At 40.6% G+C, this 13041-nt stretch overlaps 1 protein-coding gene across 2 annotated transcripts; it reads right to left on the reverse strand.

Moving 5' to 3' along the window:
• Window positions 1-212: 212 nt before the first annotated feature.
• LOC147641046 (uncharacterized) lies at window positions 213-2130 on the reverse strand. Of its 2 annotated transcripts, XM_086809607.1 has the most exons (4): window positions 1838-2130; window positions 1455-1584; window positions 1222-1367; window positions 213-453 (listed from the first exon to the last, which is right to left on the reverse strand). In XM_086809607.1, exons 1-4 carry the CDS (start codon window positions 2018-2020, stop codon window positions 382-384), a joined length of 531 nt encoding a protein of 176 aa, XP_086665733.1. In that variant the 5' UTR covers window positions 2021-2130; the 3' UTR covers window positions 213-381. The 2 variants fall into 2 exon arrangements, with proteins under 2 accessions (XP_086665733.1, XP_086665725.1); XM_086809599.1 differs by lacking the exon at window positions 213-453 and having other exon boundaries at window positions 1079-1367.
• Window positions 2131-13041: the final 10911 nt, after the last annotated feature.

Consider the following 13041-nt stretch of genomic DNA (forward strand, 5'->3'; position numbering starts at 1 on the left):
GCACATTTACAAGGTCTTGATATTACCTTATACAATGAGGGAATATGTAGACTGTTTCTTCGAAGTAAATGTTAAATGTATTTATTTAATAAAGAGAAAGTTCAGGGTTGATTATAAGTTAAGCTTCAAGGGTTGATATTAAAAATTATTACTCAAATGTAGACAATAGAGATAGTGGCACATCTAAAAGTGCAAAATCAAAACCTCCCCAAATTCATACCACTTTAGAATAGCTATACAAAAAGAATTTTGTAGTTTCATCTTCTAGGTTTTACCCTAGTGGTTTGAGGTTACAATTTCTTAAATGAAGGTCATTTGTTCAAATGCCAAGGCCATTCCATGATCTCCCATTAAAGGGGATTTCACATGCTAAGGTGTGTGTCATACTAGCGGGCATGATGGTTGCCATATATTCCACACGTTACCTGTTATATTTATCCAGGATTCTTGCACCTGATCTACAACATTAAACTTGACACATCATCTAGGATGTCAAATTGAACACTAACAACATCATGTGCAAAAGCTAGCCCATTAATCTCTATTGCGTTCTTTGGGACTTGGTTTTGTGTACATCATCTTCATCAAGAAGTGTGGTGTCAGAGGACATTTGAGATTCATATGAGAGTTTTTAGCCGTCAAAGGACATTTTGAGAAGTATCAGAATTGATGTTCATTTCGGAGGCATAATAGCTTTGTGGCAGAATTTGGAAGCAAACTATGAGGTATTGACAGTCAGAAGGTGGTCAAAGGAGGGTCAGCAGGACCATGAGGAAGGTTAAGGGAGTGGAGCTATAAGGTCTATAGACATTGGGCCACCAAAGGACAAAGTCTTTTTACACATGGAACTTTGGAAGCAGGCCAGACAAGCTCCTGATAAGGCAAGTCAGACAGCATCTGGGTAAGGCACACTTGCCCCAAGCGTGGGTGCACCAAGTATGAACAGGGGCTGCTCAAGCATGAGCATTAAACGTCAGCAAGCAAAATAATAAGCTGGTCGTGAGGAGATGAACTAGGTGTCAGCTTTCCAAAGTTAATCTATTCTAGAGTTTAAGAGGAGACGAAGTAAGGCGTCACATTACCAAGTAATCAATCACTTACTCATAAACATTTTTCAAATATTCTTCTTCTAGATATCAAGAAGATCATGCATTTGTAAAACATGATGGTGGAACCAGTGATGCATCCAAGAGAAAGGCACATGTACCCTATACTACTTACTCGCACATACTCTAGGTCTTCTTTGAGGTGTGCAAGTTGTTGAGTTATGTCTGCAATCTGTCCGGCCATTTCTTCACCCAGGTTATCCAACGCTGCTCTCTGTAGTTTCTCCAAACGCCTGACACCACGCTCAACTTTCCTCCTCTCTGAAAAACCAGAACCATGTTAGCTATGCAATACTCGAAAAAACAGAAACAGACTGTGGATCAGTCCAGAAACTCAAGAAGGCTTACCAAAAAACTTGACTTTGCGATACCGCAGAGCCATTTTCCGTTCAAGCTCAGCACGTTGATGCAGTTCTGCTTGCTTTTTGAGCTCTTGCAGACGCTTCTGTTGAGCATCTTTCACCTCGACAGGGAGAGTCTGTCATTCAAATCTTCTTAATGGTTATGGTCAAGGTCGGCGCTAGGTTCGAATTAAGGTTAGTGTTAGGGTTTGGATTTGGAGAAATGGGGAAAAAAAGGAACTACCAGAGTAGGCTACAATTACACAGATGCATAGGTTATGAGGGTAAAGGTTGGAAAAACGCACATAGAGTAAATGAGGTCATGTTAGGTTTAGGGCGTTGAGGGTTAGGGTTAGGGTTAGGTTTAGATATAAATCAGAAATTGCTCACCTTCCTCAGCAATCGCTCCACAGAGCGGATTTGATTTTTGATGGAGGCCACCTTCCCCTTCTTCTCACTCTCCTTGGTATGCCGCACGCCCAGACCTCTGCTGCTACTTCTTGTGGTGTTGCGCGCCCCAGACATGGATGGCCTGCCAGCCACTCTGCGCATGCCATAGCCTCCATGAGCCATCAAGCATTTCCCTCTGCGAAGTAAGTTCTCATAAGCACGTGCATAAGGTAATTGATTTATTGAAGTGTTCAACCTGAGGTATAACCTTAAGGCCTCACTTTGCACCTCTCGCCTAGTAGGAACTTACAATTGATAGCTTAATGTGGCCCATTCAATTAATACAAGTGCCCTTCTCTTGTAGCTCCATCCATTTATAGCATAGAACCCCAATTGACTACTTCCTCACAACCTTAACCGCACAAAACCCTAACCCTAAGAACTTTTTCAAATAAAGAGAGGCAAGATTAGGATTTTTGCTCACAAACAAACAAGGAGGCTCTTTTGTGTGCGGAGAGAGAGAGAGAGAGAAAGAGAGAGACCACCCAACCACACCCAAGCTACTCAGATCTCATGAGTCAAGTATGCAATAAGAAATGGTCAGGAAGTGAGTTGCATGTAACAAGAAATGGTCGTGAATAAGAGGTGAGGCAAGGAGATAGAATGGAGGGGGGAAGATGAGAGGAGGAGAAGAGAGAGGCGAGGAGATACTAGATAGTGGGCGCAAGTGACAAGAGAAAAGGGGGTGATGAGAGACAAAAAGGACAACATAGACAAAAAGAAAAAGAAAAAGGCAATGAAGAACATGCTCGAAGGAAGGTTCAACAAGAGAAAATCGAAGCAATGCATGAGATAACACCTCTTGCATGGCCTAGAAGTAGTTTGATTTTGGTAAAACAAAGGTTTTACAGCCTTTGCAAATTGTTTCACTATGGTCATCCACTCTAAATCAGATTAATGATTTCCATTTTTCACTCATTAGAGTCCAAAATCGAACTCGCACCTCTTTAGAGGTTTAATATATTTTCTTGTCATAAGAATATCAAAATATAGCAAAGATCACACTCACAAACTTAATTTCAAAAAATTACATAAAAGCGCAATGTGGTCGATGAATAAGTGTTAGCTTGGTTAGCCTAGAAGTCCCTCGTGTGAATAGTTGCCGAACATTCTGGCCAACCCCACACACTAGCCTAGTTAGCTTGGAAGTCCCTGGCCAAGTTTTGCTATTTCTGTTGTTGTTGCTGCCTGTCTGAATACTGGCATTCAGCTTTCAACAAAGGACTTCTGAGTCCATCGATTTTGCTTGGTCAGCCATTTGGCACTCCTTTCGGCATTGGACTTCTGTATTCATCGATTTGGCCTAGTCAGCCATTAAGTTGCGTCCGTCAGCTTGGCCTGGTCAGTAGATCAACCTTCAGCTTTCCTTAGTTAGCACTTGCACATCTAGCATTCAACTTTAGCTTCAGTTGTACTTGATGATTGATCAGCCATTTACCTACTTCCGTCGGTTTTGCCCCGTCAGCCAATTGAAGCTGAAGGGCTTCCAGCTTTCGGCATCAAACTTTCTTGTCCATCAGTTGTTTTAGTCGGCTTTGCCCGGTCAATCGTTCAGTATTTGTCTTTCCTCATTCAGCCATTTTGCTTCAGGCATTCCGCATTAAAGCATTCGACTGCAGCATTTAGCTGTTTCAGCTTCAACTTTGAGCAGTTTATGCTTGGCTTATGACATTCAGCGTTCAGCTCTTCGGTCTCCACAATCGACCATTCGGTTTTAGCCTTCAGCATTTGGCATGCTCAGCTTTCCACTTTTAGCATTCAGCCAGGCTTTTTGCAATCAGCTTTGAGCTCTTGGCTTCTACATTCAGCTCTTGGCTTCTACTTTCCCACCATTAATGTTTGGCATTCAGTAGCTTAGCAATCAGCTTTCAGTTGCTTGACATTTAGCATTCAGCATTCAACCATTAGCATTCAACATTTGATTGTAGCTTCCACGTCAGCCAGCTTTCAATCTTTCAATTGTGTGCATTCAGCATAGTCAGCCGGGTTTAGTCTCTTAGCCACATTTACTTCCTTGGCATTGAGTCTTTCAATTGTGTGCATTCAGCATAGTTAGCCGGGTTTAGTCTCTTAGCCACATTTACTTCCTTGGCTAGGTTTACTTCCTTGGCCAGGTTTACCCACCATTAGTAGTCGCCTTTCCGCTTTGGCACTTTGCTTTCGGCATCCAGATTTTGGACTTCTGCCTTCGACATTTGGCTTTCAACTTCTTACTTGATTCAGTTAGTCAATTCAGCATCCGTCCATCAATCCATTCAAATATCATACGTTAGCTGGTTCAGCACATGTTTGTTATCTGGTTCCTTATCTCTTAGTCAGTTGATTCTGACGTGACGACTCTGCCTTCAGCTTCCGACCAGCTTATTCCATGACAGCTTCCGACCTGCTTATTCCACGACAGCTTCTGACCTGCTTATTCCACAAAAGCTTCTGACATGCTTATGCCGTGTGAGCTCCAACTTGCTGACCTGCTGATGCTACGTCTGCTTCCGACCTGCTAGCCTTCTAGTGCCACGTTAACTTCTGACATGTTGACTTCATGTCAACAGATTCCAACCTAAAGATTTTGCAAACGAGTGTCGATTCTCCCTGTAGATTTTAACTTGCAAATTATCGATTTGGTTATGCATCGCTTGTCTTGGTCACCCTAACTCCACCTCTCTTATACGGTCAGCGTTAGCTTATTGTTCAGGACTTACCACCTATGCAGCTCCCACATAAACTCCTAACATTGTAGACCGATTAAAGGGGAGAATACTTGTCACATGCAGGATTGTCAGTTGTTGGTTCATCTGATGCAAAATTACATGATGCTACTATGCCTGGCATTGATCCTGGAGATGATCCGTACTCTAAATCAAGATTGTTAGTTAGTGCTATGCTTAACATTGATCCTGGTGATGATCCATCCTCGGCTTATTATGCTTTATAGCAATCGTTTTAGCAGAATTGTCTCTCTGGCTTTTGCTGATGTGTATTGCTGTTTGGTGATGTCTGTGGTCACTTATGCCCTTGACCTCTCAGTTATGCTCTGTCTTAAGACATACCTATATGCAGTGATGTTTTACTTGCAGGATGTATTACTTATGCTAAACCAGCTCCTTGTTTGAGTTGCCTCACCTTTGGAGCTCATTGACATGGATGCTAATGGAGTCAGGCTATTACATTATTCAGTTTGGTTGCCTTGTCATTATGCACAATTCAGGGTTTCCTTACATCAATCTATGTGGAATTAAGCATCCTTTTTACATTGCCATGCTAAAAGGTTGCCTTATACTCTCGTGGTCTGGTTGGATGCATGCCTTGTTGCCCCCACTTGTCAGATTCAATATATCAGCCCACTCCATTGCTAATTCCACCTTGTCAGGTTGTCCATTAACAAAGTTAAGCCTGTTTTGGCTTTGAATCAGTCCTCTACCTACTGTTGACATTCAATCAGACACGCTTTCCCATATTAATGCTCTAATGCCATAGGTGATGCATTACTTGAAGAGGATGTCGTTGTGATCTCCCGCTGCAGGCACACGCTACCTTTGGTCATGTATCTTATTTTACTGATTTCACCCTTGTTGCTTTCGCATTACATGAGGAGCCACCTTCTCTTCTTGATGCATTGGAAGAAAATCATTGGGTTATAGTCATGCATTTAGCCTTTTGCTCTTGCTGACATTCAACAGATTTAACAAAAATTGTCCTTGACGATTTGCTCGTGTTCAAACATTGGGCTTTTGCATAATTTAAGTATCCAGTTCATAGCGATCGAGGGGGGCATCCTGCTACCTCCAATGAAGCTTTTGATGCTGCCCCTGATTAGCGAACTGTCGGATGCCTTATTACATATACAATACCCGAATTCAGTATGTAGTGTCACAATTGAGCAGATTTCAACATTGTCCCAGCTTTAGCATTGGCACGTAGTGAAGCAAAATTGCATTTTCTTTATGCTTGGTACCTCCACTAATAGCTATTGGGCATGATGTTCTGACACTAAGGTGTCCAATAGTGGTAACTATTTCCGACAGTAGCCACTCAAGTTGTGAAGCTGAGTATAGCGTAGCATTGATAACTATTGCGGAATGTGTATGGCTCCACCATCTACCTATCGGTAGATCTTGGTATTAGACATTTGTCTTCTACCACCATTTTTTTAAATGACGGTCAGACTGTATATACAATCACGCAGACACAACACATTGAGGTGCATTATTGTTATGTCAAGAAAGGCTCTATGCAGGAGAGATTACCTTGACCTATGTGCCTACACAAGCCAATGTAGCCTACCAAAACTCTTTCTAGGGTAGTATGCCACACCATGTACATGTTCACACCATTCACTTGAGGGGGGTTTGTTAGCCTAGTTAGCCTAGTTAGCCTAGAAGTCCCTGGTGTGAACAGACCTACACACAGGCACTTTTTACCCTGTTATGTAGGGTTTTTCCCCGTGTAAATACACTCTTATGTGCCACACCAGTCCTAGGGCTAGGGCTTCTATTAGTACTCTTGTATTTGACTAATTTCTTATCATTATCATCGAGTACTTACCACCATCGATCTTCATCTCTCTCGCTCTCTGAGCTTCTTTGACATTCTATGTTTGTATGTGTCTGTGTGAGTGTGTAGAGCATCTTCTCTCTCATCCAAATTTTCCTTATTTTCCTTTTTGTAAATATTCACCTTAAATAGCATGCATGCGCCAATACTGAGAAAGTACACCAAAATAGAGCGCCACAAATTACCGAAACACAATCTTTTGGAGTAATGTGCAAGTGGACAAAACGTGGTGCTCTCTTCTTCTTTTTTAAAGTATTGGAGGTCGCACTATATGTTGTTTCTATGGTTCTTTGTGAAGCTTTTTCCGGCCCCTTTGATTTTAAATTTTGCTAGCAAAATACGATTAAAAAATCAGCATAAAACAATTTATGTAGCAACTTTAGGCCTTCCGCTGGGTACTAAAGAGGAAGAACTAGATCGGACATAGAAAGACATTATTGGCATAGTATTAGTGCTCCACATAAAAGGATAATTTAAAATAATCATAAATTATATATCCAAATCATTTGATCTAAAGCCACATATCCATGAATAATAATGGCCAAGAGTTTTGTAACCAATGGTGTACACAGAGTAAATAAGAAAATGCTAAGAATTGTGCATGGGTAATATAGGTATTGAATATATAAAGTGGGAGTTTCTCATTATAACATATTCAACTATTCAATACAAATAAAAAATAACATATATTGAAACTAAGCTCATAAGATTTAGAATATAAAAGATTTCAAAAAGAACAATTAATACTTTTTACTTAAATTAGATTTTACTCATGGAGGTAAACATAGAAGCACAAAAGCATTTTATATTTATATGTGTGTGTGCACGCACACACACTCGGAGAGAGAGAGAGAGAGAGAGAGAGAGAGAGAGAGAGAGAGAGAGAGGGAGAGAGAGTTGGCTATGGTAAATGATACTTCCCCTATCCTTGGGAGCCTTCTTTGACCTAAAAGAATTGAAGTGATGGAAAACATATGCAATGTAAGGGAGCGGTGAGAACTCATTCAAATGCAAGAAGACTTTGTACAAGCTAAGGTTAGATGGTTAGATGCTTACGGTCATGTTAGATTTAAGCTTATGTTAAGTGGTTAAGGTGGTGATCTATAGTTAAAGTGGTGATCTATAGCTTCTAGTTATGCTTAATAGAAATAGATATATATGAGTAAGGTTAAGTGGTTAAGATATTATATATTCTAGACATCCTAGCTTATAGTAAAGAAGGAATTGCTTAGAATTTCAATATATCGTCAAATGGCCCAATATTTCTATTGTTTGCATGGAAGATAAACTATATCCATTCATATCCTCGCATTTGCCAAGAAACTTCAAGCTCCTAGCTTAGTCACAAGCCATTAAACTAGTAAATATATATATAGTTAGTGTTTATAATACGGTCATTGGAAATTAGATTAAGTTTAAACATTAAAATATCACTGCATATGTTGTATCAATTTTATTGTTTAGAATATATTTAATATTTTTAGTGTTTTTACTTGCGCAAATACCATAGAGTTAAGTTGAGAGTGGATTTGTTTGGTTGCCAATGGTCATTTGGCTTTGGGCATTATGAAATGTTGGTGTGTGTACTAAGTTAAGGTTGTAAAAGCATCTCTTCTATGTACTTGGTGGCAAGTGAGAGGACAAGAAGACTAAAGCAAAACCAATCCCTCGAGAAGGATGGGGCTTTGTTGAGGTTTCTTTGGACATGAAAAGCTTCACGCAGCAAGAAGGAAACTTAGAAGTTTATCAGCTCTTATGGGAAAGACCGCCCTAAACTTCTATAAAGCTAACAAATCTCATCGTCATCTCAGGCATTTGACCATGAGAAATGTAAATTATGATAACAAATCTCTCTCTCTCTCTCTCTCTCTCTTCTTTGTGAAATGGTGTTTTATATTATATGTAAAAATGTACATCAGCCACATGGCTCACACAGAACCTATGGCCCCAAAAAAAACCCCCACAAAAGATCCTCTAAAGGATCATGACCATGCAAACCTGTACACTAATAAGAAAGCCTCCTACCTAAATAGGCATCCTAGATAAAAGCATCAAAGATGAGCCAGTTGAGCCCCCGCAGACCATAACAAAATAACTTTTGCATCCAGTAGAGCTGAGCTGAGAGAAGAGAAGAAAACTGCCAAAGCAGCAAACCGCGGATACGTAGAATGTGCCCCTGTATTCCAGACAAGGAATCAAAGATGAACCCATTCCGTGTAGTCCAAATATGCCAAAGTCCTGTCCATCTAAGGAAATGGAATATCACAAGGTGACTGTCCGAAGTAATGACTTGAGGACAAATCCCAAATATCCACTGATGAGCCGAAATAGTAGACCTCTCTACTGCCTCCCAAACGCGAGAGACAAAAGACCAAATCTGACGAGCCACTGGACAACTCATGAACAGATGCATAGCTGTTTCAGTGTATGTCGTGCAGAAGAAGCAAGAGGCCAATGTAATTTTACGACGGCTGAGTTGATCCTGTGTAGGTAACCCTCCCACCAACATCCTCCAAATGAAAACCTTACCTTGGTAAGGGAGTTTAGACTGCCAACCACGCATAAGAGTTTTCTGCCACCATGATTTAGACTTGTGCAATCCCCACACCTTATTGGCCTTGGCTGAAACCCAATCTTTCTCTGATACGAGCTTATGATAGACCTGGTTAGCTGAAAGTGATATCAAGTCACCAGACTTACATAGTGCCCAATCAAGCCAAGGCTGATCTGCAGATGGCCGAGGCAATGGAGTAAAAGGCTCAACTACATGCATGATGTCAACCCATAGTGGGGCTGAAATGTCCGAGGAACCCTAAAGTGCTGCTGAATACGACGAAACGAATATGGCCTGTCACGACCAGGTATCATAGCATCTCGGATTCTAACCAAGCCTAACCTGACCATGCGATTGAGTCATATGCGTGAAGCATCTCTGTCTGGCCAAACAATGACATGCGACTCCACAAATGTTTCGAACTGCAAAGAGTTCAAAAGTAGTCTTTCATGACCAGGATCCCACCGAGCCAATAGTAGAACTTCATGCCAAGAAAGCAGAATATGCGATAAAATGTGAGATGAGCGAATACGGACAGGATGAGCCGCATTCACAATGTCCCACCATGAAGCCTGCACACGGTCCATCCATGTGACAATCCCTCCAACTCAATCAAGTCACGAGCCATGAATACCCAAGGCTGCTCCTGCAAACACATATCCTGAAAAAGCACCCACCTACGCGCCACCATATGCAAGCGGACATCCAATAAAGCAGCCCCACCCATTCTGTTGGGCGTCGTAATGTGATTCCAAGCTATCAATGCTTGACCCATAATATTTCCTTGCCTCTTCGACAGCATAAACCGAATGGGAGAAACCAAACTGAGAAGAGATTTGTGCGTCCAAGGTAGCAAAGGCAAAAAATAAGAAATCATGCTAAGCATAATAACCTGAGCTACCTTAACCCTCACGTGCATAGGCCACCCTTGAGCTTTCCAATACACAAATTTATCCGAGATCCGAGCAGAAATCCAAGCAAGAAGTGCTTGGGGGTCCACATCCACTCCCACCGGATACCCAAAATGACGAACAATGTCTCCTGTATGCACCACACGGCCTTGCCACCCTAATGCCTCAAGATCAAATTCCGTGCATACAATGAGGGCTGATTTTGTTGAATTTATTTTCAGCCCAGAAGCCAACACAAATTAGAGATATTTTATTTATTAATTTGCCATGAGAAATGTAAATTATTATGATAACAAAACCATCTCTCTCTCTCTCTCTCTCTCTCTCTCTCTCTCTCTCTCTCTCTCTCTCTCTCTCTCTCTCTCTCTCTCTCTCTCTCAGGCAAGGGTTCAAATCTTTACTATTGTCACATCACAAATGCTCCATCTTGGAGTCCCCCTTTCCCTCATTGTTGGGTTAAGATGTGTCCCAAAAAGAAGCTACTCAAGTTTAAAATATTAAGCTTAAACATAGTACATATATTCTAATTTTATGCATGTGCAACTTTATCAAAGATCTAAATCATGCATAAGTGCATTGTTCTCAAATTCATATACAACTTTATTAAAGATCTAAATCTCATTGCTCTTAAACAAATGTGCAACTTTATCAAAGATCTAAATTAAGAATGAGTACATTGTTCTCAAATGCATGTGCAACTTCATCAAAGACCTTCATCAAGCATGAGTGCTTATTAAATACACGATTTTAAATCTTTGAGTGTGTGTGTGTGTGTGTGTGTGTGTGTGTGTGTGTGTGAGAGAGAGAGAGAGAGAGAGAGAGAGAGAGAGAGAGAGAGAGAGAGAGAGAGAGAGAGAGAGAGTGCACACGCGTGTGCAATGTGCAAACCATGTCTTTGTATGTTGTGGATGTTCAAGCATTATCTAGGTCTAAGTGCACCCCAAAAAATGTGTGTGCATGCACATGTGCAAGTGTGTGTGTTCCAATCTATATCAAGTATTTGACCTCTTGATTCCACTCTGTCTGTGTGTGTGTGTGTGTGTGTGTGTGTGTGTGAGAGAGAGAGAGAGAGAGAGAGAGAGATGGTTTGTTATATATTATGCATTTCTATTATGTTCATAGTAAAATTAGATTATAAACTCTATTTAAGCTTAATAGAGAGAGAGAGAGAGAGAGAGAGAGAGAGAGAGATGGTTTGTTATATATTATGCATTTCTATTATGTTCATAGTAAAATTAGATTATAAACTCTATTTAAGCTTAATAGAGAGAGAGAGAGAGAGATGGTTTGTTATATATTATACAGAGGAACAATGGAGCAAACTATATCATAAAAGTCATCATTGCCTTGAGCTAAAAAAGTAATGGTCACAATGGTTAAATATGAATATGCATGTTGTTGGTGAGTTTGTTTAATAGTTTTCTCTATGTCATAGTAGGAATATTATTTGGTAATGAATGAAACAATTTAGGTGATTATACCACCCATTGGCATGTGTGTGTGTGTGTGTGTGTGTGTGTGAGAGAGAGAGAGAGAGAGAGAGAGAGAGAGAGAGATGGTTTGTTATATATTATGCATTTCTATTATGTTCACAATAAAATTAGATTATAAACTCTATTTAAGCTTAATAGAGAGAGAGACAGAGAGAGAGAGAGAGATGGTTTGTTGTATATGATAAGTATGAATATGCATGTTGTTGGTGAGTTTGTTTAAGCTTTTACCTTATTTTTCTCCATGTCATAGCAAGAATATTATTTGGTTATTAATGAATGAAACAATTTAGGTGATTATACCACCCATTGGCATGTGTGTGTGTGTGTGTGTGTGTGTGTGGAGAGAGAGAGAGAGAGAGAGAGAGAGAGAGAGAGAGAGAGAGGAGAGATTAAGGGTTATAGGAAATTTTAAGCTATTTTTGTTATTGCTTCTTTGGAAAGCTTTTGCTCACCTGTCCAAATGGCTTTATGCATAATCAACCACAATAAAACAGATTTCTTAGGCTGAATCTCTTTAGACCAAATTGAGCAAAATTTGAAATTCCATTGGCACCTGTCATAAAGGACTGACCATCTCTTGTTGAGAGCCACATGAACAGGGGTAGACGGTACTGCTTGTACACGAGGGAGGTGATAGAAAGCTGTGCCTCCTCTCTAGCAAAAGCCTTTGAGGGAAACGGGCTCGGAGACTGATATTTGCCATGCCTCATTTTCAGGAAAGATTCTGATACGATCCCGCACCAGCTTCACTTCCCAAGAAAGGAGCGAGAATTTTATCAGCAGTTCATCATTGGTCATCCACCTATGGGAGGGAAATTGCCACACATCTGCCCATACTCTGATGCCCTTCTTGTGAATACGTAGGGCAGTACGTATTGAAATACTGGGCACCGGAGGAACTGGTCTAAGAGGAAACCACAGAGAGTCCGAAGCTCTGATAGAGTAGCTGTGTCTGCTTTCCCACACATTAGGAAGTGAATGGGGTCTTCTTGGGCCCTTTAATTTGCCCAAGCCTAATCAAGGTGATTAAGGAATAGCCAAATGGGGGGTTGCCATGTGGACTGAAATGTTGGGTTTGTAAGAGAGGTGTAAGAGTGGTCAAAGGGTGCACTTTTTTCCCCAAAAAGGGGGGAGGCAATTTTACAATTTTCGGACCTCCATAACTTCTACATACAAGCTTCGATTTGAGCGGAGATTATAGATCCGTGATCTACGCATCAAGAGCTTTCCATAGATATGTTACATGATATGGTTTTGTCCGCTAGATTTTAAATTCCATTTTTTCCCCAAAATTCAAATTCGAATAAAGTAGCCGTTTTGAAGCTTCTAATTAGAAAACGTTTCTTCTTAAGAGAAAAGGTTTGACTCCTTCAACTGCCAAATAAAAGGGCCCAAGAAGCCTTCCATTGAGGTCCTAATGACAACCCCTACCTTGTCTTGATATTTGTTCCAAGCTTTCCATAAAGAGAAAAGAAGCTCAGACCCTTTAGTTTTGACAGTTTCATGTCCTAGCAAGATAGTAATCCAGGGCAGATCCTTCCAACTTGAGAAATTTTCCAAGGAGAATTGGTCAAAGTTTCTTAATAGCAGAAGGGAAGAGCATTCCTCAGGGTGAGAGACAGCTCTAATAATGGA

This window comes from Cibotium barometz, chromosome 2 (assembly GCF_041138505.1).
Source record: "Cibotium barometz isolate CiBa-2024 chromosome 2, ASM4113850v1, whole genome shotgun sequence".
Taxonomy (NCBI): Eukaryota; Viridiplantae; Streptophyta; class Polypodiopsida; order Cyatheales; family Cibotiaceae; genus Cibotium; species Cibotium barometz.

What these genes read in the sequence shown, in the direction of transcription:
- LOC147641046 (XM_086809599.1), bottom strand. Translation starts at nt 2,020, where the DNA reads ATGGCTCATGGAGGCTATGGCATGCGCAGAGTGGCTGGCAGGCCATCC. An exon ending in TGGAGCGATTGCTGAGGAAG is followed by an intron (nt 1,585 to 1,837) that starts GTGAGCAATTTC and finishes TTTGAATGACAG; the next exon opens with ACTCTCCCTGTCGAGGTGAA. An exon ending in TCGCAAAGTCAAGTTTTTTG is followed by an intron (nt 1,368 to 1,454) that starts GTAAGCCTTCTT and finishes CTGGTTTTTCAG; the next exon opens with AGAGGAGGAAAGTTGAGCGT.